The sequence below is a fragment of the Herpailurus yagouaroundi genome, unplaced genomic scaffold (assembly GCF_014898765.1).
Source record: "Herpailurus yagouaroundi ecotype Mexico unplaced genomic scaffold, PumYag 530, whole genome shotgun sequence".
NCBI lineage: Eukaryota > Metazoa > Chordata > Mammalia > Carnivora > Felidae > Herpailurus > Herpailurus yagouaroundi.
In genome coordinates, this window is record NW_024412747.1 from 4469172 (window position 1) to 4492426 (window position 23255).

The window sequence follows — 23255 nt, forward strand, 5'->3', positions numbered from 1 at the left end:
TTTAGAAAATTTTCTTTTTTTTTTTTTTTTTCAACGTTTATTTATTTTTGGGACAGAGAGAGACAGAGCATGAACGGGGGAGGGGCAGAGAGAGAGGGAGACACAGAATCGGAAACAGGCTCCAGGCTCTGAGCCATCAGCCCAGAGCCCGACGCGGGGCTCGAACTCACAGACCGCGAGATCGTGACCTGGCTGAAGTCGGACGCTTAACCGACTGCGCCACCCAGGCGCCCCGTTAATTTTCTTAAGTGTAGGGAGATTGGGGAAGCCGAAGCAGAATACGGAAGACCACTAACGTATTTTCCAAAGTTTTTTTGTCTGTATCTTTCTATGAAAAGAGTCCTTATATTTTAAACTCTTCAGAGGCATTAAGTGATCTCTAAACAGTTAAAAACCAGTTCTGAACAGCAGTGGGGATGGGATCATTTTTTAACTGTCCAACCACAGCCTCTTTCATCCTAATTATTTTCCTCTAGGAGTGTGTGCTCCCTTTCGTTCTTTGTGAGCCCATTTCTCCACCTTTCTTTTAATTTTAACCTATTTAGGGATTTTTGACTACCATCATGATGGGTTTTGTGTCTATTAGATGTGATCCCCAAGCAGCAATAGTCTCATGGTTTTATTGTGGAAGTAATCTATGTAAGGCTTAACAAAATATGTGCTAAATTGTACAGTCAGGGAAAGCCAGTGGTTAGGAGTCTAAAGGGGGCGGTGAATGAGCATACAGGGATTATGATGACAGATGTGATGGTGACACACAGGAGCTGCAATCCTTAAAGTAACATTTGAGGGAGTTTCATCTAGAAATGGAATGTGTAGGTAAGAGTGGAGAGGAAGAGTCAGGAAAGGCCAGATGTGATGAGGTTGCAAGTGCTACGGATAGGAAATGATTCTTGGAATAATGCTAGAGAGAGTGGGGATGAGAATAGGATTGGGAGACCTTCTGAAAGAAAAATTGAGTAGAATTTCTTCACTGGACTACATAGGATAGATGGAGCGAGGTGCTTGAATTGCAAATACAGACAGTTGGATTTGTCTCATCTTTTGTGAAATACAAGGTCACAATTACGGGAAGCCTAAACAAGAGACTCGGAAATCGAGACCAGAGCCAAGCAGTTGAATATTGGGTGTTTTCCATCAAGTTTTCTGATGCAGTCTATAAAAGGGTCACATATATTCTCAGTTACTTCTTTTAAGCAGCTTTCAGAAAGCATGTCTATTCTCGAGTCAAAATTAAATCCGATTTTACCACCAAAGTTCTGAATTCAATTAATAACAATTTGATACTTTTATTACTTAAAAATCAATTTATCGAACATTCACTAGGTACGGCAAGTAGAAATACAGAAATAAGGTAAATAAAATAAGGTAAAAATACATTGACACTAGTGCAGTTAGATGAAAGCTTGGAAAAAAATCTATTGTAAGTAACTGGGAGATTTTTCTAAGGGATATCTGAGCTGGGATTCTTTTCGGGTAAAGGAATAAATAACAAGGAATAAAAAAGGCTAGAATGTGCGGGTTTGGAGGGAGAGGAGTCTGGGAAGTTAGGCTGAGAAAATAGCAGGAGTTTTCAGTGCCCAGGATCTGGTAGAACAGCTAGGCAGAGCAGGTTAGAGCTGGAGCTTACTTTAAACGTTATTTTGAAATAGTGTGAAATACCAGAAAAGTTGCCAGAGCAGTGCAGAAAATGCCCATGTACGCTTCGCACCGATTCACCAATTACTGTGTAGCCTACATCCCTGTAACCTCATTTCTTGATAAACCTCCCTCCCTCCTCTTCAGTGATTCAGGGGTTTTCGACCGTGTTTCTCTCCGCTTGGAGTGGCACCCCACACCCAGCCTGGCTGGTTCTTATTTATACTTCAGGCCTCAACTACTCTCGAAGACTTCCTGCACTCCCAAGAAAGGTTTCTTTCCAGCCTGAAGAGGTCCAACCCGGCACCGGAAGCCCTGCGCCCGCTCGCCGGTTGTCTCTGGCTCCCGCTCAGCCCAGGCCGGAGGAGGCGTGGTTCCTGGAGCGGAAGTAGCCGGGACCCGGAAGTGCCGGGCTCGTGCGCCGCCGCTGTCTAGAAAGCCTCAGGATGGGGACGCCGGTGGAAGGAAAGAACAAGAGGAAGAAAAAGAAAGGTGCCCAGGAGAGGTGAGTGGCGGGTAGCACGTCCGCCTGGGCAGGGGTGTGCGTTCGGGAGCTCTGGAGGGCGAAACGGTGGGGCCTGGCGTGGCTGAGTTTCTGGCGTCGGTGTCTATAGAGACAACCCGGAGGACGGCGTTCGCGGGAGTCTGGCCGGAGACTATGTGGTTGGACAAGTCGCCAGCAGTTTGCTCCAGGGCAGGCGCCCCCCCAGGAATAGTACAGCTCGGTTGGCGTCCCTCTTCAGCTCTTCTGAGCCTCAGCTCCAACCCGTGTATGTGCCTGTGCCTAAAGTAAGTCACTGAATTCTATTCCGAACGTCCGGTCAGAACGGCTTTTAGAACAGTCTGCCTCGCAGAGCATGATTTCTAAAGCGGGGCAGATAGGGTTAATTTTAAGTAAGCTTTCATTACAGGAATCCAGTGAGAGAGAACACTTGCTAATTTAGGAAGACTACTAAATTATTTAAAAAGATGGGGTCTCAAACATAGCTTCCAACTTTTAAAAGGAAACCACCAAAAAAAGGAAACGGGATGAGGAGGAAGAAGGTACATCCCAAATTCAAGGACCACTTTTGCAAGAACCTTCACAAAAAATGAAAGTGAAGAAGAAACTTTCTGCTGCAGACAAAAAGTTGGCAAACAGGTCGGTAGAATTGTCTTAAGCTGATGTTAAAGAAATTAGATGGTAAAGAATTTGAGATTTTTATACCTGCACTCTTCATCTTAGTGTTTTGCTCATCTCGTAGTTCTAGGTTTTACAGAAAAAAATTTTTATTGTGTAAAATGTCATACATATTCAAAAGTTGAAAAGGATGAGAACCTCATATACCCAGCACCAGCAATTACTAATCCTTGGCCAGTCTTGTTCCATCTTTACCCTTCATATCTCCCTCATTAAGTGGAAGCAGATTTAAGGTCTGGAATCTAAATGTGTAAATATCCCAGCATGAAAAAGATGAGTTTTGTTTTCCCAAACTCAGAGATCAGATTTCCCCCATTAGCTTAAAAAATGTTTTCATGGGGCACCTGGGTGGCTCAGTCGGTTAAGCGGCCGACTTCAGCCAGGTCACGATCCCGCGGTCCGTGAGTTCGAGCCCCGCGTCAGGCTCTGGGCTGATGGCTCAGAGCCTGGAGCCTGTTTCCGATTCTGTGTCTCCCTCTCTCTCTGCCCCTCCCCCGTTCATGCTCTGTCTCTCTCTGTCTCAAAAATAGATAAACGTTAAAAAAAAAAAAAATGTTTTCATTACAGTTTATTTGATCAAGATCGAATAGCGGTCACATCACAGGCTCCCTGGTAACTTTCTTTGGTCTGTGAAGCCACTCTCTTCAAGCCCCTTAATTTTTTTTTACTTTCTCTCAGAGAAAGGTGTCTCGCTCCTTGTCCAAGGTTAATTCGGTCACCTGTGCCTCTCTTGTCTCCCTCCGGATTATTCCCTCAGCTATATCCATTTTCTTCTCCTTCCCGTGGCTTTCATCTGTCTCCTGTACAAATGTGCTCAAGTGTCTCATCCTAAAAAGAGAAATCTAACAAAACCAAACCCTATCTTTACTACGATGCCCTCAGTCCTTCCCTTCATAGTCAAGCTTTCAGAAAAACTTTACACATGTGTTCTTCCTTTTCCTGATCTATTTTCTCTTCCAGGAACTTGTTGTTCTGACGTGTTGAATCCGACTGTTCACTTGTTGTGTTTTTATGTGATCTCCCCAAACTTCCGAAGCAGCGTGCAGTGAAGATATCCTGACCCACTTGCCATATTTTTTTTTATTTTTTTTTAACATTTATTCATTTTTTGAGAGACAGAGAGCACAAGCAGGGGAGGGGCAGAGAGAGGGGGAGACACAGAATCCGAAGCAGGCTCCACGCTCTGCGCTGTCAGCACAGAGCCCGATGCGGGGCTTGAACTCATGAACCGCGAGATCGTGACCTGAGCAGAAGTTGGACGCTTAACCGACTGAGTCACCCAGGCGCCCCACACTTGCCGTCTTTAATAGGCAGTACAGCCTCTTCCGTGTTCCATTCCACATGGTGGCTTTTCTTCCTGAAGCTATTAGATTCTTTTATCGCAGTCTCTTCTGATTCCCCTCTTGTTTGTCTGTTCCTTCTCAGTGTTCTTGTGGGTACCTCTTCTCCTGCCTACTCTGTAAATGTTGATTTCCCCCAGGATTCTGTGGTCGTCTTCTCAGGACTTTTTTCTACCCTTCATTCTGAGCAGTCTCCTTTATGCCCGTGGCTGCACCATTCTGATTTCTCTCCTGATCTCCTAATCTGTGTATCTGTTTGCCTGCTGGCATCTGCACCTGTATATTCTAGATACAGTTGACCTTTGTACAATGGAAAGGTTAGGAGCACTGACCCCCACACAGTCAAAAATCCACATATAACTTTTGACTCCCCCAAACCTTAACTACTAATAGCCTACGATTGACCAGAAGCCTTACCATAAATAGTAGGTAAACACGTATTTTCTATGTTATATATGTCATGTACTGTATTCTTACAATAGAGTGAGCTAGAGAAAAAAAATGTTATTAAAAATCATAAGGAAGGGATGCCTGGGTGCCTCGGTTGGGCATCCGACTTCAGCTCAGGTCATGATCTCACGGTCTGTGAGTTCCAGCCCCGCGTCGAGCTCTGGGCTGACAGCTCGGAGCCTGAAGCTTGCTTCAGATTCTATGTCTCCCTCTCTCTCTCTCTCTGCCCCTCCCCTGTTCGTGCTCTGTCTCTCTCTGTCTCAAAAATAAATAAACATTAAAAATTTCAAAAAAAAAATCGTAAGAGAAAATACATTTGTAGTACTGTACCACATTTATCAAAAAAAAAAAAAAAAAATCCACGTTTAAGTGGAGTTCAGACCCATGTTGTGTGAGAGTCACCTGCACCTCAAGTTCAGAATGCTTCAGACTGAGCTGCGTAGGCTCCTGAGACCTGTTTGTCCGCAGGAATGGTACCACCAATCTTCCATCCAGTTGCCTGAGCCAGTGACTCGGGAGTCATCTTATACCCCCTCTTTTCCCTGCGTTCTACTCAGCTGCCGGGTCCTGATGGTGCTGTCTTTTAATATCTCTTGAATCTGTTGTTCCCTTTCCACCCCTCCCTTGCTCAAGTTGGTCTGTTGTCTTCTCAGATACATGCAGTTATAACTCTCTCCGTACCGGTCTCCCTTTTCCAGCCTTGCCCCTCCCCTAAGCATCTTCTGCTCTGCTGCCCAAATGATCTTTGTAAGGTGCCCCAAAATTTTCAATGGCCCTTTAAGCTCTGTGGGATACAATCTAAGCACTTGCACATAACAGCCATGGTCCTTGACCTGGTTCCTGCCATACCGTCCCGGTTCCTTTCACTCCTGCTTGGTACTTTATATGCCATAGTGGACAAAAAACTAGACATGAACCCTCTCCTTAGTGGAACTTACGGTCTAGTGGAAGAAGAATGTCAAAATTTACTGAGGACAATGTGCCAGTCACGGCCTTTCCCCTCCCCTGAGAAGCCTTTCATGTGTCTTTTATTTTTCTACACCATGTTACCATTGTATTGTGAACTTTGCTTATCTCTTCAGAGGCTGGAGTATTGCAGGGTTTTTAATAGTCTCTTTATCTTTCTATCCCCAGACGCTAGAACAGAATAGGAACCCAGTAAATATTTACTGAGTGAATGAATCATTTACTACCCACGACTCGACTCGTATTACCGTTGCCTCCTTAAGATCCCAGTCCCGGGGCGCCTACTGGCTCAGTTGGAAGAGCATGCGACTCTTGATCTTGGGGTTGTGAGTGTGAGCCCCACTTTGGGTGTAGAGGTTACTAAAAAAATAAGTAGATAAACTTAAAATATGTGTGTGTGTGTATATATATATATATATATATGTGTGTGTGTGTGTGTGTGTGTGTGTGTGTGTGTGTGTGTGTATATATATGTATATCATACATACGGTCCCTGTCAGTTCTCTGTTAGAATTGATGCTCAGATCTCGCTTACCCATGTGCACCAAGGTTTTTAATTGTATTTGCCATTTCAGAATGTACTTTTGACAAGCAGGCCTTTAAATATTACAGTTAAAAGTAGGAAATCTGGTTTTCCCTATTGGCCACATTGCTTTTACAAAGTATTTTGCAGCCATTTTAACCTTATAGATCCCCTACAAGTGCTGCAGATCCCCCGGAGTTCTAGAGCAGAGAATGAAACTGGGCATTCATAGAGCATAAACTAGACCTCCAAGAGCTTTACAACTTTTGTTTAAATGAGCAACTTTTGTTGCTCTGCAATAACCTGACAGTTTTAACATATCTTCAAAAATTGAGCTTAGTTTCTTCTAATCTTTTTTTTTAATACATCATTCTTTTTTTAAAAAAATTATTTATATTTGGAGAGAGAGCGTGAGTGGGGGAGGGACAGAGAGAGAGAATCCAAAGCGGGGTCTGCACTGCCGGTGTGGAGCCTGATGTGGGGCTTGAACTCAGGAACCGTGAGATCACGACTTGAACTGAAACCAAGAGTCAGACGCTTAACCAACTGAGCCACCCGGGTGCTCCAATTTTTCCTAATCTTGAGTATTCTAGAGATAGTGGTCACTTTTTGATAATGCTGTTTCTTAAATTTAGATATATTTGTGAATCATAAGTTTATATTTAGGAAAGCTAGAAGTAGGTGAGAAATATTTCAAATCTTTGTGCTTTGTCAGATACTACATCGGACTTCTAGGACTCTTATTCTTTTCTTCTTACCTTTTTTTTTTTTCATGGCCTCGTAAAGGGAAAACGCCCTAGCAAGTGCTGATTTAGAAGAAGAAATTCACCAAAAACAAGGACAGAAAAGGAGTGCTTCTCAATCTGGTATTAAAGCAGCAGATAAAAAAGTACTTGATGATGTAGATCACACAGTTGTAAATCAGAGAAAGAAAATTGAAATCAACCAAGAAGAAGAAAGATTAAAGAATGAGAGAACGGTGTTTGTTGGGAATTTGCCTGTCACGTGTAATAAGAAGGTAAGTGTGTATAATCTACATGTTGTAAGGATTCAGAGAACTTAATAACTCATAACTTTGTTTACTCTTCCTTTATTGAATAAATGCATAATTAATAAGTCATTAACATATAGCTTCATTGTAAATGATTGCATGAATCATTCTGTAGATTGATTCTGGTATACACCTTCTCCTCTCCGTTCCCATAGTCACTGCCCTTATTCATCCTTTTGCAAATCTGCAAACAGTATTGCAGTGGCCTCCTGGTTTGGTTTTGATTTTTTATTCCTTCCAGCCCTCTTTTCTGTTACATGTCACTAGAACGTAAACCTGAAATCATGCCTAGCGTAGAGTAAAGGGCTCAATAAATATTTGTTATATATATGAATGAATACATCCTGAGGTTCTTCCATTATGTGGGATTTACTAAACCCAAAATATGCCCTTTACGTTTACAGTTTACATGTGGCAAAGATTATAAAAGATTCAAAGACAAAAATGCGTACCTTATGGATGCTAACAAAAACTTGAGATGCGTTTTATGTGTATATATGTGTGTGTGGAAACTATTTTTTGTCTTCCAACTGAGTAGTCCCTTGTTCCTGAAATGTTCTTAAAAGAAAACCTGGCAGTAAAAGATGATCAGATGGTTTTACTTAATTCTTTTTTGTAGCACTTACTTGATGTTCTGAAAGTAGACTAAAGTATATATGTTTTTTTATTTTAGAAGCTGAAGTCATTTTTTAAAGAGTATGGACAGATAGAATCTGTACGATTTCGTTCTCTGGTATGTTTTCTCCTGTCTTGAAATTGCAAATCTCGAAACGTATTCGTTTAAGTCAGGCTTATTAACATGTTGGTATTAGTGAGATGGAGAAGCACAGCCTTTTGAATCAACAGGTTCAAATCTAGCCCCAGAGAAGAAGTGCTCTTAAGATCTACTTCTGACTCCTGGACTCTGTTAAATTAATGCGTTCACACAGTAAAATGATATCATTGTAGGAGGGTGGATGTGTGACTTTTGTTTGCGGAACATTAATACGTATGGAATAGCGTTTCTGAGCTCCAGGGCATTCAGTCCAGGAGGTTGGTGTACGTCAGACAGTACCTACCACTGTCAACTTAATTTCCCTAAAGTACTTCTTCCCAGGGGCGCCTGGGTGGCTCAGTCGGTTAAGCGTCCGACTTCAGCTCAGGTCATGGTCTCACACTCGGTGAGGTCGAGCCCCGCGTTGGGCTCTGTGCCGTCAGTTCAGAGCCTGGAGCTTGCTTCGGATTCTGTGTCTCCTTCTCTCTCTGCCCCTCCCTAACTCGCGCTCTGTGTCTCAAAAAATGAATAAGTGTTAAAAATTTTAAAGTACTTCTTCCTGGAACTCATGATCGTTACACATATAGGTACCGCATCACTTATGCGTGCACGCGCGCACACACACACACGCACTTTGGCCTGGTATTACTTTTGGGGATCTTGCTCTATCCCTGGATTACCGGTCTGTTTGATGACTCTGTTGTGCATTCTCCGGCACCCCATACTTCATTATGGTGCTTATGACACTGTTCTGTAGTCGTTCCATTATTCGTCTGCCCCACCGGACTGAAAGCTGAGAGCAGATAGCCGGTTTGCCTTGCTCATTCGCGGGTCACCAGTACCTGCACATTGTGCACATGAAGCATATATGGAATTGCCTAAAGCCCTTACATTTGCCTTGCTGTGAGTGAATTCTGTCCTGGTTCTTAGCCCGACAGTCAACACAGGGTGGCCCTGAAGCCACGTGTGACTCTCCTGCAGCCTGGGAGCTGCCCTCGTTGCTGATCAGACGCTCGCACTTTCTCACTCTTCTTTTTGCTCAGTTCACTGGTTTTGTTGCGACTCCTCCTCAAAGTCTCATTTTGCCTAGTGAGATACAGTCTGTGTTTTGGTAGGCGATAAAATGTTAATTACTCAAGTTTTTCTTTTTATACTTTATACCATCAAGTTTTTTTTCCCCCTCTATTTCTGTACCTTACTGCTTTGTGTCTTACCTACTCATTTGTATCTTCAGTAACAAGGTACGGATGCTTGAGGGCTCCTAGAAGACACCTAGTAAATGTGTTTTGATGACCATCATTCACCTGTTGATTGTTCACTTGGGCATTTCTCATGTCTTGCACGGTTACACTGTCTGTATTTTCAGAGTTTGTGAGTAAGGCAAACTGAGAATTTATATCAGATGACTAAGACTTCCAGGGGACATTTATAGTAACTGCCCTAAATTAAACTGACATTCATAGATGGTGCTGCTCTGTGAACTTGCAGGGTCTATATCTTTTCACCTTTGTCTTGTCAGTACCTGGCTGAGGCATTTCAGTGCCTCTGCCAGTATCTCAGGACTGGCGCCTTGCAGACGGTCAGAGTTGTTGACCTGAATTTCCATCTCCTCCATAAAGTTTTCCCTCCCTAACCCCTCACTCTTAAGTAGTACAAAAGTAATACTGTATAGGGCTGAAAAGAAAGTGAATTTGAATGTAAAGGGGTTTCCCTTATTTGCCCAATTAAAGATACAATGATTTTTTTTTTTTTTTTTTTTTGCCAGCTGGCATATACTGACCCTTAGACATATGGATGAAATAATGTCTTTACATTATTTCCTGATTTATTTAGACATATTTAAAATCATACAGAATGTACAAAAAAGTAAAATCATATAGCACGTACAATAAAATGTTAATATAGAAGTGTTGCTTTTTTCCAAGCTTATTTTATAAAACAATTTTCCTTATGTTTTTCTCACGCATCTTTAACCTCCATATCCCCTTATGTCCAGAGACCCCTTTGAGTCATCTGACCCAAGTTGAGAGCACAGTATGTTTACTTCCGTTTAGATTAAAAGTCATTGCCTGTAAAATTTTGGCCTAAGCCACCAGATCACATTCATACATATAACATTAGGACGGTTGTTTCTGATTCCCTAGAATGTTTTAATTACATCACATCAGAATAAGACATTTAGAATTCGATTAATTAAAATATAATTAATTTGAAGTAATATTTTGGATAATGAGTTTTCTCTAATACCTGTCCCCCTTTTTTTTCTCTCTTAAAAGATTCCAGCAGAGGGAACTCTGTCCAAAAAGTTGGCAGCAATAAAGTAAGTTTATATTTAAAAAATTTTTTTTTCAACGTTTATTTATTTTTGGGACAGAGAGAGACAGAGCATGAACAGGGGAGGGGCAGAGAGAGAGGGAGACACAGAATCGGAAACAGGCTCCAGGCTCTGAGCCATCAGCCCAGAGCCCGACACGGGGCTCGAACTCATGGACCGACCGCGAGATCGTGACCTGGCTGAAATCGGACGCTTCACCAACTGTGCCACCCAGGCGCCCCTAAAGTAAGTTTATAATGAGAGAAAGGGAGTAGTCTTTTTTTTTTTTTTTTTTTTTTACTTTTTTTTTTTTTCAACGTTTATTTATTTTGGGGACAGAGAGAGACAGAGCATGAACGGGGAAGGGGCAGAGAGAGAGGGAGACACAGAATGGGAAGCAGGCTCCAGGCTCTGAGCCATCAGCCCAGAGCCCGACGCGGGGCTTGAACTCATGGACCGCGAGATCGTGACCTGGCTGAAGTCGGACGCTTAACCGACTGCGCCACCCAGGCGCCCCAAGGGAGTAGTCTTAAACTCTCTTCCATTTTGGTTAAAACTTAAGACCGTGTTTTCGTGGACTTTTATTTTTCGATAATACATCATACTACTTGACTGTTTTCTTATGACTGCAATAGTGGGTAAATTTATCAGATGTTTGTCTTTAAGCTTTAACATAAATTGTAGAATCACATTAAATATTATAAATAAGTTGCTGGAAAATGTGCCATGAGAATTTTCAAGGACATTTAATCAAGCATTATGTTTGGAAGAGAATAAGGAAATTTTATGCCCAAATATTGTAGTATAAATCATGAATACTGTATTTTATCAGTTCTAAGGCACACATTTTCCCATATCTTAACATTTTGAAGTCAGGATGCATCTGAAAATCAGGGGTGCCTCATAGTTGCGGTTAGCCGGTCAGGTTTTTCCAGAGAATTCATGTTTGCTTCTGTCAGGTTACCTGGGGGTACTACCAGCTCAAGACCACTTTAAGCTCTCTGTTTGAAGGTTTGGGGACTGTGCTGGTAGTGTGGCTCACAAGTTCATATTCTCAGGGGATTTTCCCCTACCCTCCTTATCCACCTAGTGCCATGGATGAGACACAGAAGTTTTCTTTACTCTCCCTTCATTTCTCATTAATTTTTAAAATTGAAGTATAATTGACATATAAATTTAAAACATACAACCTGTATTTCTCATTCACCTTCAGTTCTATGCAGTCTCCTATTAATCTCTAATCTTGGGTTTTTTTTTTTCTAACTAGGACATGAAATCATAGATTGTACAAGCAGAGCTATATATATTAGATATAGCTATATTAATAGGTCTACAGAGTACATTGATATATAGGTATGGTTATATTAGATAAGATAGTGTACTTTGAAAACATTGTGGCATTATTTACAATAGCCAAAACACAGAAGCAGCGTTAAGTGTCCATCAATAGATAATTGGATAAACACACACACAGGAATATTATTCAGACCTAAAAAAGGGAAAGAAATCTTTAGATTTTTGACAACGTGGGTGGACCTTGAAGGCATTAGGCTAAGTGAAGTAAGCCAGAGAATGAAAAACAACTCGAAGACACAGAGAACAGGTGGGTGGTTGCCAGGGGAGGAGGTGGGGGTGAAATGGCTGAAGGGGGTCAAAAGGTACAAATTTCCAGGTATAAAATAAGTAAGTCATGGGGATGTCATGTACAGCATGGTGACTATTGTTAATAACACTGTCTTGGGTATTTGAAAGTTGCCAAGAGAGTAGATCTTAAAAGTTCTCATCACAAGAAAAAAGCGTGTAACCCTGTGTGGTGATGGATGTCAACCAGACCTATTGGGGTGAGCATTTCACCGTCCATATATGCACCAAATCGTTATATTGTACAACAGAAGCTAATATAATGTTACATGTCAATTACCTCTCAATCAAAAGAAAAAGAAGTCACGAGTTGCCTCAGCCAGTACTAATTGAATAAAGTTAAAAAAAAATTCAGTTGAATCACTATGTTGTACTAATTACAACCTAATTCACTATGTTCAGCTAAGGCAACATCGTGTGTCAGCTCTGCTCACGTAAAATTTCACAGAAATTTCTGGGAATCCTCCAATAACGGGATTTTTGAATTACGGCGGTTCCTTTGAGCATCTTGGTGCATTCATTTCTACATTCATTCTTAATTTAGACTTCTTTGGCAGACCAGGTTCTTGCCAGTTTTATCCCATACCTATCACAGCATTTGTATTAACACTTAATAAATATGTGTTACTCTGTGTTCCTGGCTCCAGTAACGTTTGTGGGGTAGCCACATATGTTAAGTCCTTCCACATGCAAGGTGTTATTGTTCAGATGCTGTAAAGAATGGAAAACTTGGTACAGGGCCCAAGTTTCAGCAGAAACCAAGATGCCAATAGGAGTGTATAATAGTACTGAGGAATTTTGATGCTAGAAAAATAGAATTTATGCCCTGTGGTTGCCATTGGCCCTGACCACCTGCCCCCAATCAAAAAATTTCTTAAATTTAATTATTTGAATAAATAATGAGGCAAGTGGTTAAAAATAAAGTGTAAAAGTATATGCAGTGAAAAGTTTCGCTCCTGGACCTTTACCCTAGTCAGCCAAGTTCCTGCCCCAGGCTGCTGCTGTTTTTAGTTTTTAGCATAACCTCCTAGAGACATTTTACACGTTTACAAATTGATACACATATATATACTTTCTCCCCTCCCCTCCAGCCCCCCACATACCTTTTGATGCAGTTGTATTCAACATGTATACTCTGCGTCTTCCTTTTTTGCACTTACTATAAACTGGAGATCACTCGCACTGTTGGATGCTCCGTGGCTTGTTCTTTTGTTATTGCCCAGTAGTATTCCATGGTGTGGCTGTACCAGAATGTATCCATCCATTTGTCAGTTTGATGAATGTTTGGGTTTCTTCCGGGTTGGGGCTATCACGAATAAAGTTCTGAACACATTGGTGTACACATTATTTTTCTTGCTAAAGTATCTGGAGGTGTGGGACTGCTGGGTCTTGTGGTAGGTATATGTCCGTTTTCTAAGAAGCTGTCCAATAAATTTCTGAAGTGGCCTCACCGTGTTACATTCCACCCGCTGTGGGAGAACTCTCATTTCCTTCACATCCTCACCAGCACTGGGTATTGCCAGTCATTTAATTTCAGCCCTTCTAAGGGTTTGTTGTAATGGTCTCAGTTTCTATTTAGTCTGATGACTAAAGATATTGAGGGCCTTTTCATGCGCTTTTTGGCTGCTTGTATCTATTCTTTGGAGAAGTGTTGGTTCAAAAATTTCACCCACTTTCTGGTGGCTTGTCTGTCTTATTGTATACAGTTTTTCATTGTGGGTGCAAGACTTTTTTCTGATATATATGTTTTGGATATTTTGCCCCTATCTGTGGCTAACCTTGTTTTGTTGTTGTTAATGTTTATTTTTGAGAGAGGAAGACAGCATGCAAACGGGAGGGGCAGAGAGGGAGACAGAATCAGAAGCAGGCTCCAGGCTCCCATGTCAGCACAGAGCCCAATGCGGGGCTTGAACCCACGGACCGCGAGACCATGTCCTGAGACGAAGTCAGACACTTAACCAACTGAGCCACCCAGGTGTCCCTGTGGCTAACCTTTTTAAGGGTGTCTTTTAAAGAGCCCAAGTTTTAAATTTTGTTGAAGATCCATCTTTGCGAGTGCTGGTTTTTGGTGGTCTGGTTGGGGGCGGTGGGGTTGTCTGTTGTTCCGGTTCAGCCTCTGATGCAGGCCGGCCCTGTCTGTCTGTGTTTCAGTGCACCGGCCGGTCCTCCCTCCCGTAGCAGCCAACCTCTGCCTTGTGTCTTTGGTGGATCTTGGGCTGGAAAACATTTCCCACTCCTTGCCCTGTGGTAGGAGGCCTCCCTTCTCTGGCCCCGGGACTATTCCCTGTGCTCTGGGAATGACGGGGTTTGCTGTCTCTGCCCCAGCAGCTCCGCCCTCTCCGTTGGGAGAAGAATCCAGGTGGGCTTTGTGTCCTTCCCATACTTCTCTTCAGCCCACACCCCCCAGGGATGTCTCTGGACTCCCACCTGCCCTCAGTCATTCCTGGGGACACTGGCAGAGGTCGGTGGAGCAGAGCCTGCAAGCGGGTGTGCCTCTCTGTGTTGCTGGCCTCCAGAGATTCCATTTCGGGCCCAGCCCACACGCAGCTCTGCCAGTGTATTAAGTCCTAGCTGAAATGGGCCCGGCTCCCTTGTCCGGCACCAGCTTCTGAGCCAGTGCTGCCTCCTGTCTCCTCGGATGGCCCAGCCTTTGCTTAGCCTCCCAGTTTCCTTTGGACCTCAGCTCGGTTTCCTTTGGACTTTAGCTCTGGTAGCTTCTACAAAAGTTAGAATATTGTGGGTTATTCGGCTTCTTGTGTAGGGGTGGGGGTGATGCTATTCCTGGTTTTCTCCCTTCTGGGTGCAGGGAGGGAGGACAACTCTAGGACAACTCTAGATGTCATTAATACCTAGATCTCTAGATGTGGTTAGTCTTTTTAAATCACCCATCCAGCTTGATACAAAACAGGTTCTTGCCACATAGAAAGGGGTAGAACTGTGTGCTTGCCCTCTGTATTCCCTTTGCCCAAGGGATCTTTTCTTGTAGAGTGCAGTTAAGAGTTTTTATTTATTTATTTATTTATTTACTTACTTACTTATTTACTTATTTATTTATTTATTTAATGTTTATTTATTCTTGAGACAGAGCATGAACAGGGGAGGGGCAGAGAGAGAGAGGGACACACAGAATCTGAAACAGGCTCCAGGCTCTGAGCTGTCAGCACAGAGCCCCACGCGGGGCTTGAACCCGCAAACTGAGATCATGACCTGAGCCAAAGTTGGACGCTCAACCAACTGGGCCACCCAGGCGCCCCAAGAGTTTTTATTTTTTATTTTAATTTTTTTAGAGAGCGTGTGCCTGCCCAAGTGCAAGTCGGGGAGGGGCAGAGGGAGAGGGAAAGAACCCCAAGCAGGCTCTATGCGCTGTGCAGAACCCAACTCGGCTCGATCTCATGACCCTGGGATCGTGACCTGAGCAAAAAATCAAGAGTTGGATGCTTGAATTGACTGAGCCACCCAGGTGCCCCCAGTTAAGAGTTGTTAAAGTCCTTTTCCATTTAGGTTTTCTTGGGGTTTGTCTTAGTCTGTTCAGGCTGCTACAACAAAATGGCACAGACCAGATGGCTTATAAACAATAGAAATTACTTTCTCATACTTTCAGAGGCTGGGAAGTCAGAATGAACTGCCAGCGTAGTTGCATTCTGGTGAGGGTCAGCTTACTGATTCGTAACCAGTGCCTTCTCACCGGTCCTCACAGTTTATAGTCAAACGGTAAGATAAAGAAGGGGCTAGGAGTTCTGTGGGGTCTCTTGAAGAACACTAGTCTTGTTCAGGAGGATTCCACCCTCATGACCTCAGCCACGCCCACAGGCCTCACCTTCTATTACCATCACATTGGGCGTTATATGGATTTCAACATGAATTTGGGGAGGATGCAAACATTTCAACACTAAGACAAGTTGAGTAGGATGTTGTCAGGAGCTGTGTGTTGCAGGGAAAGCGTGGGGGTTCTGGAGTCACCTAGGCCTGTTTGAAGTCCTGGGCTGGCCACTCCTTGCCTTGTGATCATGGCACTTCTCTGAGTCTCAGCTTCCCTATCCATAAAATCAGAAAAGTAACACCCATGTCGGAGATGGGAGACTAAATGAATACATAAAATGGCTAACACAGTGCCCAGTATTATATTAGGCATTCAATAAATCGCAGTTTTATCAATTGAAAACTATCAGATAGTGTAGTATATTATTACAGAATGCCATGAGAAATGCCCTGACATTTCCTAGTGCCTTTCTTGATGGTACTCATTTGTTTATTAGCATTTTTGCTACTTCAAAAACAATAGGTTCATGTCTTCAGGGAAGAATCTGTGGTCATTACTAGGTCCTTTTTGCTGATCGGTCACATCTAAATTATATGACCATTTTGCAAGCCTGCGAATTAGTGGGTGGAAGCATTGAGCAGCAGCAGCTGTAATCGTTAAAAAGAGTGAAAACCAGTCATAACCTGCTTCCCGTTGAGCGAACACAGCACTACATCCAGTCCCGACAGAGATGTGCAGTCTGGGTCTGAGCAAACCTCTGGATCCAGCTGCCAATTTGTAAGAAATAGGGAGGCCAGAGGAACACGTTGACCTGTATTGTGAGCTTGCAATCAAAACCATCCAGGCTTTGGAAAATTCCGTAGGTCGAACAGTAAGGTAAAGAGAGAGAGAAAGGCAGAATCCTGCAGATTATATAAGACTCAAAAGACCTCAAGTCCCCAAGTGGACATCACCAAAGTATGACCAAGGAATAGACGCTTGATTGTGATAAAACTACATTGACATGCAAGCAGATGGTTTCTGGAAAAGTAGGGGTGGTAGGCACAGAGAGTGTCTCTGGGATGGGCAGTGGCTGCAAGGTTATTGATCTTTAATATTTCTCTAAGCTGTACACATTTGTATAGTTTTTATCTTCTCGTATCTGCTTATGTGTTGTTAGGTACAGGGCTCCAGTTAAGATTCTTGTTTCTAGCTTTGTGACATTGTTGGGGGGGGGGGGGGCTACTTGCTTGCTCCCTCATAGTGATGACCAATAGGAAGGCGAAAGTTACATGTTTTGTCCAATATCTGTGTAAGTTGTATGTTATTTTTTGCGTTATTACTAAATTTATAAAGAGATGAAACTTCTCCTGGGAATTCTTGTCATATGTGCTGATTGAGAGTAGAAAACAAATTATATTTTTTTAATGACTTTGAGATTAACAGATTTTACACTTTTTCTTTTTTTTTTTGTATAGACGTAAAATTCATCCTGATCAGAAAAACATTAATGCTTATGTTGTGTTTAAGGATGAGAGCGCTGCTACAAAAGCATTGAAAAGGTAATGTTATCTCTTTGAGATTTGAATAGAATTATTAATTTAAGTATGTACGAGTATTTTTTTTTTATTCTTTGGTTTGACTTTAGAGCAAATATTACAGTTAACTTGGCGCTCATTTTTAACAGCCATTTTCCCCCTTCGTGTTTATAATGCAGAAATGGGGCCCAGTTTGCAGAGGGATTTCGTGTTAGAGTTGATCTGGCATCCGAGACTTCATCTGTAAGTGATACTTGAGTTGTTTAAAGAACTTAACTAGAGTCTTCTAGAGAGAAACGTTCTCTTCCGAGCTTTCGCCTAAGGAGAGGAGTGGAATCATCAGTGAGCACAAGGGGAGCCAAGAAGGAAACACTTTGGCCCTTGAGGTCACAACGTTGGGGCACAGACTGGCACAAGGACCTTAGTCAACAGCTTCCAAGAACGGGGTACCCCCACACCCGGATCAAGTATTCATAGATAGTTAGCTGGGGAGGGATGTTGGAGATCATCCGGGCCAACACCTTATTTCACATACCGAAATAGAGAAAGTTAACTCCGTTTTTGAGTCCCTACTCTGTGTCAGGTATTCAGTGCTGAGCTATAGTCCGGGTTCTGTCGGGGTTCAGGGGTCCACAGTACAAAGGTGAAGACAAACAGATGGGCTGATTGTGACACTTTTTTTTTTTAAGGTATTTATTTTTGAGAGAAAGAGAAAGAGAGGGTTTATGAGTGTGAGCAGGGGAGGGGCCGAGAGAGAGGGAGACTCAGAATCCGAAGCAGGCTCCAGGTGCTGAGCTGTCAGCACAGTCAGATAATTAAACGAGTGAGCCACCCAGGCGCCCCAGCGCTATGTTCTGATAAATACACAGGATGCTCTGTCAGCTCAGGAATGGGACACTTGACTTGGGGAGGTACCAGCAAGAAGGGACAAAGGAGGGCGTACAGGAGAAGAAGAGGTGCTCTTGGAGAATTGAAAGATGAGTCAATGTTATCTGGGCTCACGAAATTTTAAACAGCGTATGTGGCGGGGACCAAAACTTAATTTGCTTAGGGAATGGCAAGAGCTTGATGCAGTTAATAGCAGGTAGAGTGTGAAGAGGGACAGCAGTAAGTTGCTGTTGGAGAAACAGGAGAGGCCAAAGCATGAAGACTGTGGTCTGCCGTGTTGAGGCGTCTGGATCTTGTCCAGGAGCAGTCCCACAGGTTTAAATGCAGGAGTGATGGGTAAGTTTGCAGTTGACAAAGGTCTCTCAAAGTGAGTGAAGGCTGCTTGTAAGAGCTCACCACGGAAACCTAGAGTGCATTTTCATGGGGGTCAGAGTGCGCTGGCTGAGAAATGACCAAGGCCTGGAAGACCTCTCTGGCTCTGTTGTAGACCTACCCGGAGGGCCAAGTGTGCTTGTGTTATTTAAATTAAGCTGACTGTGTTATTTAAATTCAGTTTTATTAGCATACGACCACCATTTACTTGTAAATGTTCTGTTAAGCCTGGGAGGGTAGTTACTTCAGAGACCACGTGGCCTTGGCCGTAATGCCCAACAAACTGCCGTCTGGCCCGGTACCGAGTTTGCCGTGCCAATGTAGCATGCCTGTCCTGGGCACTGCCATGTGTCACTGCTAGCTGTGAACAAAAGAAACCCTGTTGCCTCTGGTGCTTACTCACTTTCAAGAGGGAAGATGGAAGAAACAGAATCAAATAAGGGACAGGTGCGTAGTTAGAACAGTGGAGACCTGTCAGATACATGGGGTGAGGGAAAGAGGGGATTTTCGGATCACTTCCATTTTCAGCTCCAGTGATTTTTATTAACCTTCTTTGTGTTTCAGAGGGACAAGAGATCAGTATTTGTGGGGAATCTCCCGTACAGTAAGTGTTAAATAAAGTACTCATTTATCATTAAAATAACAGGAAAATAACAACTGAGTAGTAACTTAGTGTTTTGCTTTAAGACCAACTTGGAAAAGTGTAGAGTGTAACTTGACTAATTTTCGTGGGGCTTGCTATATTGACTATATTACATTAACTTGCTGTATCATTAAACAGCTCCAGCTTTCAAAGGCCATTCTGTTTTTACTTGTGCTCTGGTTGAATTTGTTTTTAGAAGTGGAAGAATCTGCAATTGAGGAACACTTTTTGGACTGTGGGAGTATTGTGGCGGTTAGGATTGTGAGAGACCCAGCCACTGGAGTCGGCAGAGGCTTCGGCTACGTGCTCTTTGAGGTATGGGAGACTCGTGCATTGTCACTGTCCATTGAAATGTGCTGGAGGGGTTGTCCCTGCTGTTTCATCTCTCAGCCATAACTGTCACCGTCACCTTCAAATTCCGTCTTCAGGAAACTAAACTCATAATCTGCCATATTAGAGTACTCTTCCTGTAACCGCACCTCATCAAAAGACGTTCTGCTTCCCTCTTTCTCCACACTGATGTTATGAAATAATGTTTCAGATATTGGACATGAAAAGTATTAAGTCTCTGAATTTCCACTTTCCATAAAATGGAGAAAAGAATTGACCCGTTGGCACAGGTAGAAGAAAATCTTGGTCTTTGTACAAAATTAGTTATATTTAGTTTACAAAATATTAACCAGCGTATCATGCCTAATAATACTAGAACATACATACTATGAGAATATTCATAATGCCTGATGGCACTTAAGTTTTTCTCCCTTCCGCAAGCACCCGTTAATACATTTCCTTTCAGTTTTTTCTATGCCTTCTTTTTTAAAGTTGAACTTCCATCTGTGAACATAAAATTTTGCAACCTGCTTTGTGTTTTCTGTTGTATAAGTATGTTCCTTTGAGTGATGTAACATATTTATACTATCTTTTCCCTAATGTTTCTCAAATGTTGGAAATTTGCAGTGTTCTCTATTTTTCCCTGTAATGATGAAATTGCGGTGTTTTTTTTCCTTCAAATGTTTGTGTGCAGTTTGTGATTGCCTTTTTTTTGGATAGATCCCCAGGCCTGTTACTGACTAGGTCAAGATAAATGACCATGTTTAATACTCTTGATATGTATTATTACCAGACAGCTTTTGAGAAAGGTTGTCACAGCCTTTTGTTGCCATCGTTAATGCATTGTAGTGTTTCTCTGTTGTCTACTATTTTTTTAAGGTTTATTTATTTATTTATTTTGAGAGAGGGCTCGAGTGGGGGGAGAGGCAGAGAGGGAGAGAGAGAATACCAAGCAGGCTCCTGCTGTCAGCACAGAGCCTAATGCCAGGCTCTATCCCACGAACTGTGAAATCACGTCCTGAGCTGAAACCATGAGTTGGCTGCTTAACCGACTGAGCCATCCAGGTACCCCTCTGCTGCTGTAATTACTTGATAAGTTCGTAAAGTCCTTTAGCAAACATCTCATGAATATTCAGGGTTGTTAGCATCTAGTGGTTCTATATTAGGACAAAAGAGTAATAGAATTTGGGATCTAAATGGGATCCTGCAGGAGCACCTAGGGGGCTCAGTCAGTTAAATGTCCCAACTGCTCTGACAGCATGGAGCCTGCTTGGGATTCTCTCTCTCTCTCTCTCTCTCTCTCTCTCTCTCTCTCTCTCTGCCCTTCCCCTGCTTGCTCTCACGCTTTCTCTCAATAAATATTAAAACAAAAACAAAAAACAATTCTGCAAGGCATCTAGTTCAGCATTTCAGACACTGAAAGGGAGTTCCCTTCTCTCAAGTCAGCTAACACAGTGCAGCTTTTGCAGAAAGAGCCTGTGACAAGAGAAGCTGATTGGTTTAAAAGACTGCATGTGACTGATCTAGTTGGTTGGAACTCCATTTTACAATGAGAAAAATGAAGCCTGTTGGATTGTGACTTACCTAATTATGTGACAAGGCAGCTGAGTGCTTCCTGGGAAGAAACCTGTGAGGAGCATGATTAAAACAAGACTACCGGCCCAGCCACTGAAACCCGTGGGGTTGCACTTCTTGGATGTCAAAGTGGGAGGGGCATTTATCTGTGCAAGCTTGAAAATTCTCCTAATCCACTAAAGTCACAGTTGTACTAGTGTCTTTGCAGGGGGCTTTCTGGTGGAAATTAATATATTGATTTTTATTCCAGAATACAGATGCTGTTCATCTTGCTCTGAAGTTAAATAATTCTGAACTGATGGGAAGGAAACTCAGAGTCATGCGTTCTGTCAATAAAGAAAAATTAAAGCCAAATTCAAATCCCAGTTCGAAGAATGTCGGTAAACCTAAGCAGGTACTTCATTTCGATTCAAAAAATGTAGGACATTCTAAAAGTTTGTTTATTGGAGAAAAAGCTGTTCTCCTTAAGAAGAAAAAGAAAGGGCAGAAGAAAAATGGACGGACTAAGAAACAGAAAAAACAGAAGTAACAATCCGAAGGTTATTTTGCTCCCACTGAGTACTCGTGATAAAAGTGTGGTAAACTCATGTATCAAGTTGCAGAATTTTATATGGATGGTGCATGTGAAACGTGGGAACATTTTTAGTTTATTCACATTGTGATGGCACCTTTGAAGCGTTTGCTTTAAGATGTAAGCAGATTAGTCACCAGTGATTATGAGATGGTATGAGATGATGTTAGACTTAAGGTAAACATTTAGAATTTTAGTGGCTATGTATTAGCGTATGATAGAAATATGTAATTAACACTTCAGATGGTTGTTTCAAGAATTACTTGGGATGAGACTAAAAGTGAGTAAATTTAAAATGTATATATGTATGCACACGTTGATACCAATTGGATCTAGATAGGTAGGACTACTGATCTAATACAAATAACAGTCCCAAAGAAGAAGGGTTTGAAGGGCTCTTGTATTACAGCCACTAAATTTTTTTCCCCTTTCTCTTGAACTTGTGAAAAGTAGAGTTCTGGGTTTTTATTTTAATTCATCAACATAGTAATAAACTAACCAAAGAATATTATATGAAATATTGCTTTGATTTCTTATTCTTAACCGGTAATTAAACTCGCTATTGAAGTCCTTGGTAAATTGTCTACAAAGCAGATCTCTACTTTCATTTCTGTTTTTCAATTTGAAAAATACTCTCCCAGGAAAACTTGTGATTCTTAAATTAGTGTCATGCAGTAGAATGAAATGAAACAATCTTTCCAAAAAATCCTGTTTAAAGGATATTTTCTGATAAAATACGGTAATTAGGCCACAAAGTGTAAAGTTCAACAAGAGGAGAGAATACCATTGTATTGCCTTGGGGCTGAAGCTTGTGCTATAGCTGTTGCCCATCTCACAGATCTTACTTACCCAGCTGCGTCTACATCCAGGAGGGAGGGGGGTGGGAGAAATCCAGGGATGCTGATCTGAGGCAGGCGGAATCAGTGATGCAGGTGTCATGGTACTTAGGTGGAGAAGGGGATTGAGGGACAGTGAGTTATTACTGATTATTTTGAAAATCCCTTCTTGTGGTCATAGCACCAGGAAAAACTAATGATCTTTAAAATATAATTTGTAGAGGGGCGCCTGGGTGGCGCAGTCGGTTAAGCATCCGACTCCAGCCAGGTCACGATCTCGCGGTCCGTGAGTTCGAGCCCCACGTCGGGCTCTGGGCTGATGGCTCAGAGCCTGGAGCCTGTTTCCGATTCTGTGTCTTCCTCTCTCTCATGCTCTGTCTCTCTCTGTCCCAAAAATAAATAAACGTTGAAAAAAAAAATTTAAAATGTAATTTGTAGAAATCAGAGCTCTATTTTACTGTATCCAGAGACTGGGTATTTTATGCTTAGTATCCCCTATGGTGCTTAGAATCTGGTTTTTTGTAAGTATGGTTCAGTAAATACTTCATACTTGATCATCTTGAGCATTTTTGCATATTTTACCAGTTAAAGTTGTATAAAGATGCATCTCCTATACTGGGGTACCTGGGTGGCTCAGTCGGTTGAGCATCTGACTTCAGCTCAGGTCATAATCTCACAGTGTGTGGGTTCGAGCCCTGCGTTGGGCTCTGTGCTGGCAGCCTGGAGCCTACTTCAGATTCTGTGTCTCCCTCTCTCTCTCTGCTCCTCCCCTGCTTGCACTCTGTCTCTCTGTCTCTGTCTCTGTCTCTCTCTCTCTCTCTCTCTCTCAAAAATAAGCAAACATTAAAAAAAATTAAAAAGAAAAAAAGATGCATCACCTATAGACCAGATAGAATTATCACTGTA

General features: G+C 42.3%; 2 protein-coding genes across 6 annotated transcripts in view; both read left to right on the forward strand.

Moving 5' to 3' along the window:
- ARID4B (AT-rich interaction domain 4B) overlaps window positions 1–2107 on the forward strand; it is a 156671-nt gene extending 154564 nt beyond the window's left edge. For all 4 annotated transcript variants that reach the window (XM_040465020.1, XM_040465024.1, XM_040465025.1 and 1 more), the window contains one exon: window positions 1870–2107. In XM_040465020.1, coding sequence (XP_040320954.1) covers window positions 1870–2030 — 161 coding nt within the window. In that variant the 3' untranslated portion in view covers window positions 2031–2107. The remainder of the gene's footprint in view (window positions 1–1869) is intronic.
- On the forward strand, window positions 2033–22031 carry RBM34 (RNA binding motif protein 34). Of its 2 annotated transcripts, XM_040465027.1 has the most exons (11): window positions 2033–2143; window positions 2253–2427; window positions 2643–2779; window positions 6884–7115; window positions 7822–7881; window positions 10179–10222; window positions 17075–17158; window positions 17314–17377; window positions 18959–18998; window positions 19234–19352; window positions 21193–22031. In XM_040465027.1, the coding sequence occupies exons 1-11, from the start codon at window positions 2085–2087 to the stop codon at window positions 21469–21471; spliced, it is 1293 nt and encodes a 430-aa protein (XP_040320961.1). In that variant the 5' UTR covers window positions 2033–2084; the 3' UTR covers window positions 21472–22031. The 2 variants fall into 2 exon arrangements, with proteins under 2 accessions (XP_040320961.1, XP_040320962.1); XM_040465028.1 differs by lacking the exon at window positions 7822–7881.
- The last annotated feature ends 1224 nt before the right edge of the window (window positions 22032–23255 follow it).

Bases quoted from the DNA above. Each gene is read 5' to 3' on its own strand.
- RBM34 (XM_040465027.1), top strand. From the start codon at position 2,085: ATGGGGACGCCGGTGGAAGGAAAGAACAAGAGGAAGAAAAAGAAAGGT. The intron at 10,223-17,074 runs GTAAGTTTATAT...TTTTTTGTATAG, and splicing joins AAAAAGTTGGCAGCAATAAA to ACGTAAAATTCATCCTGATC. The intron at 17,159-17,313 runs GTAATGTTATCT...TTTATAATGCAG, and splicing joins GCTACAAAAGCATTGAAAAG to AAATGGGGCCCAGTTTGCAG.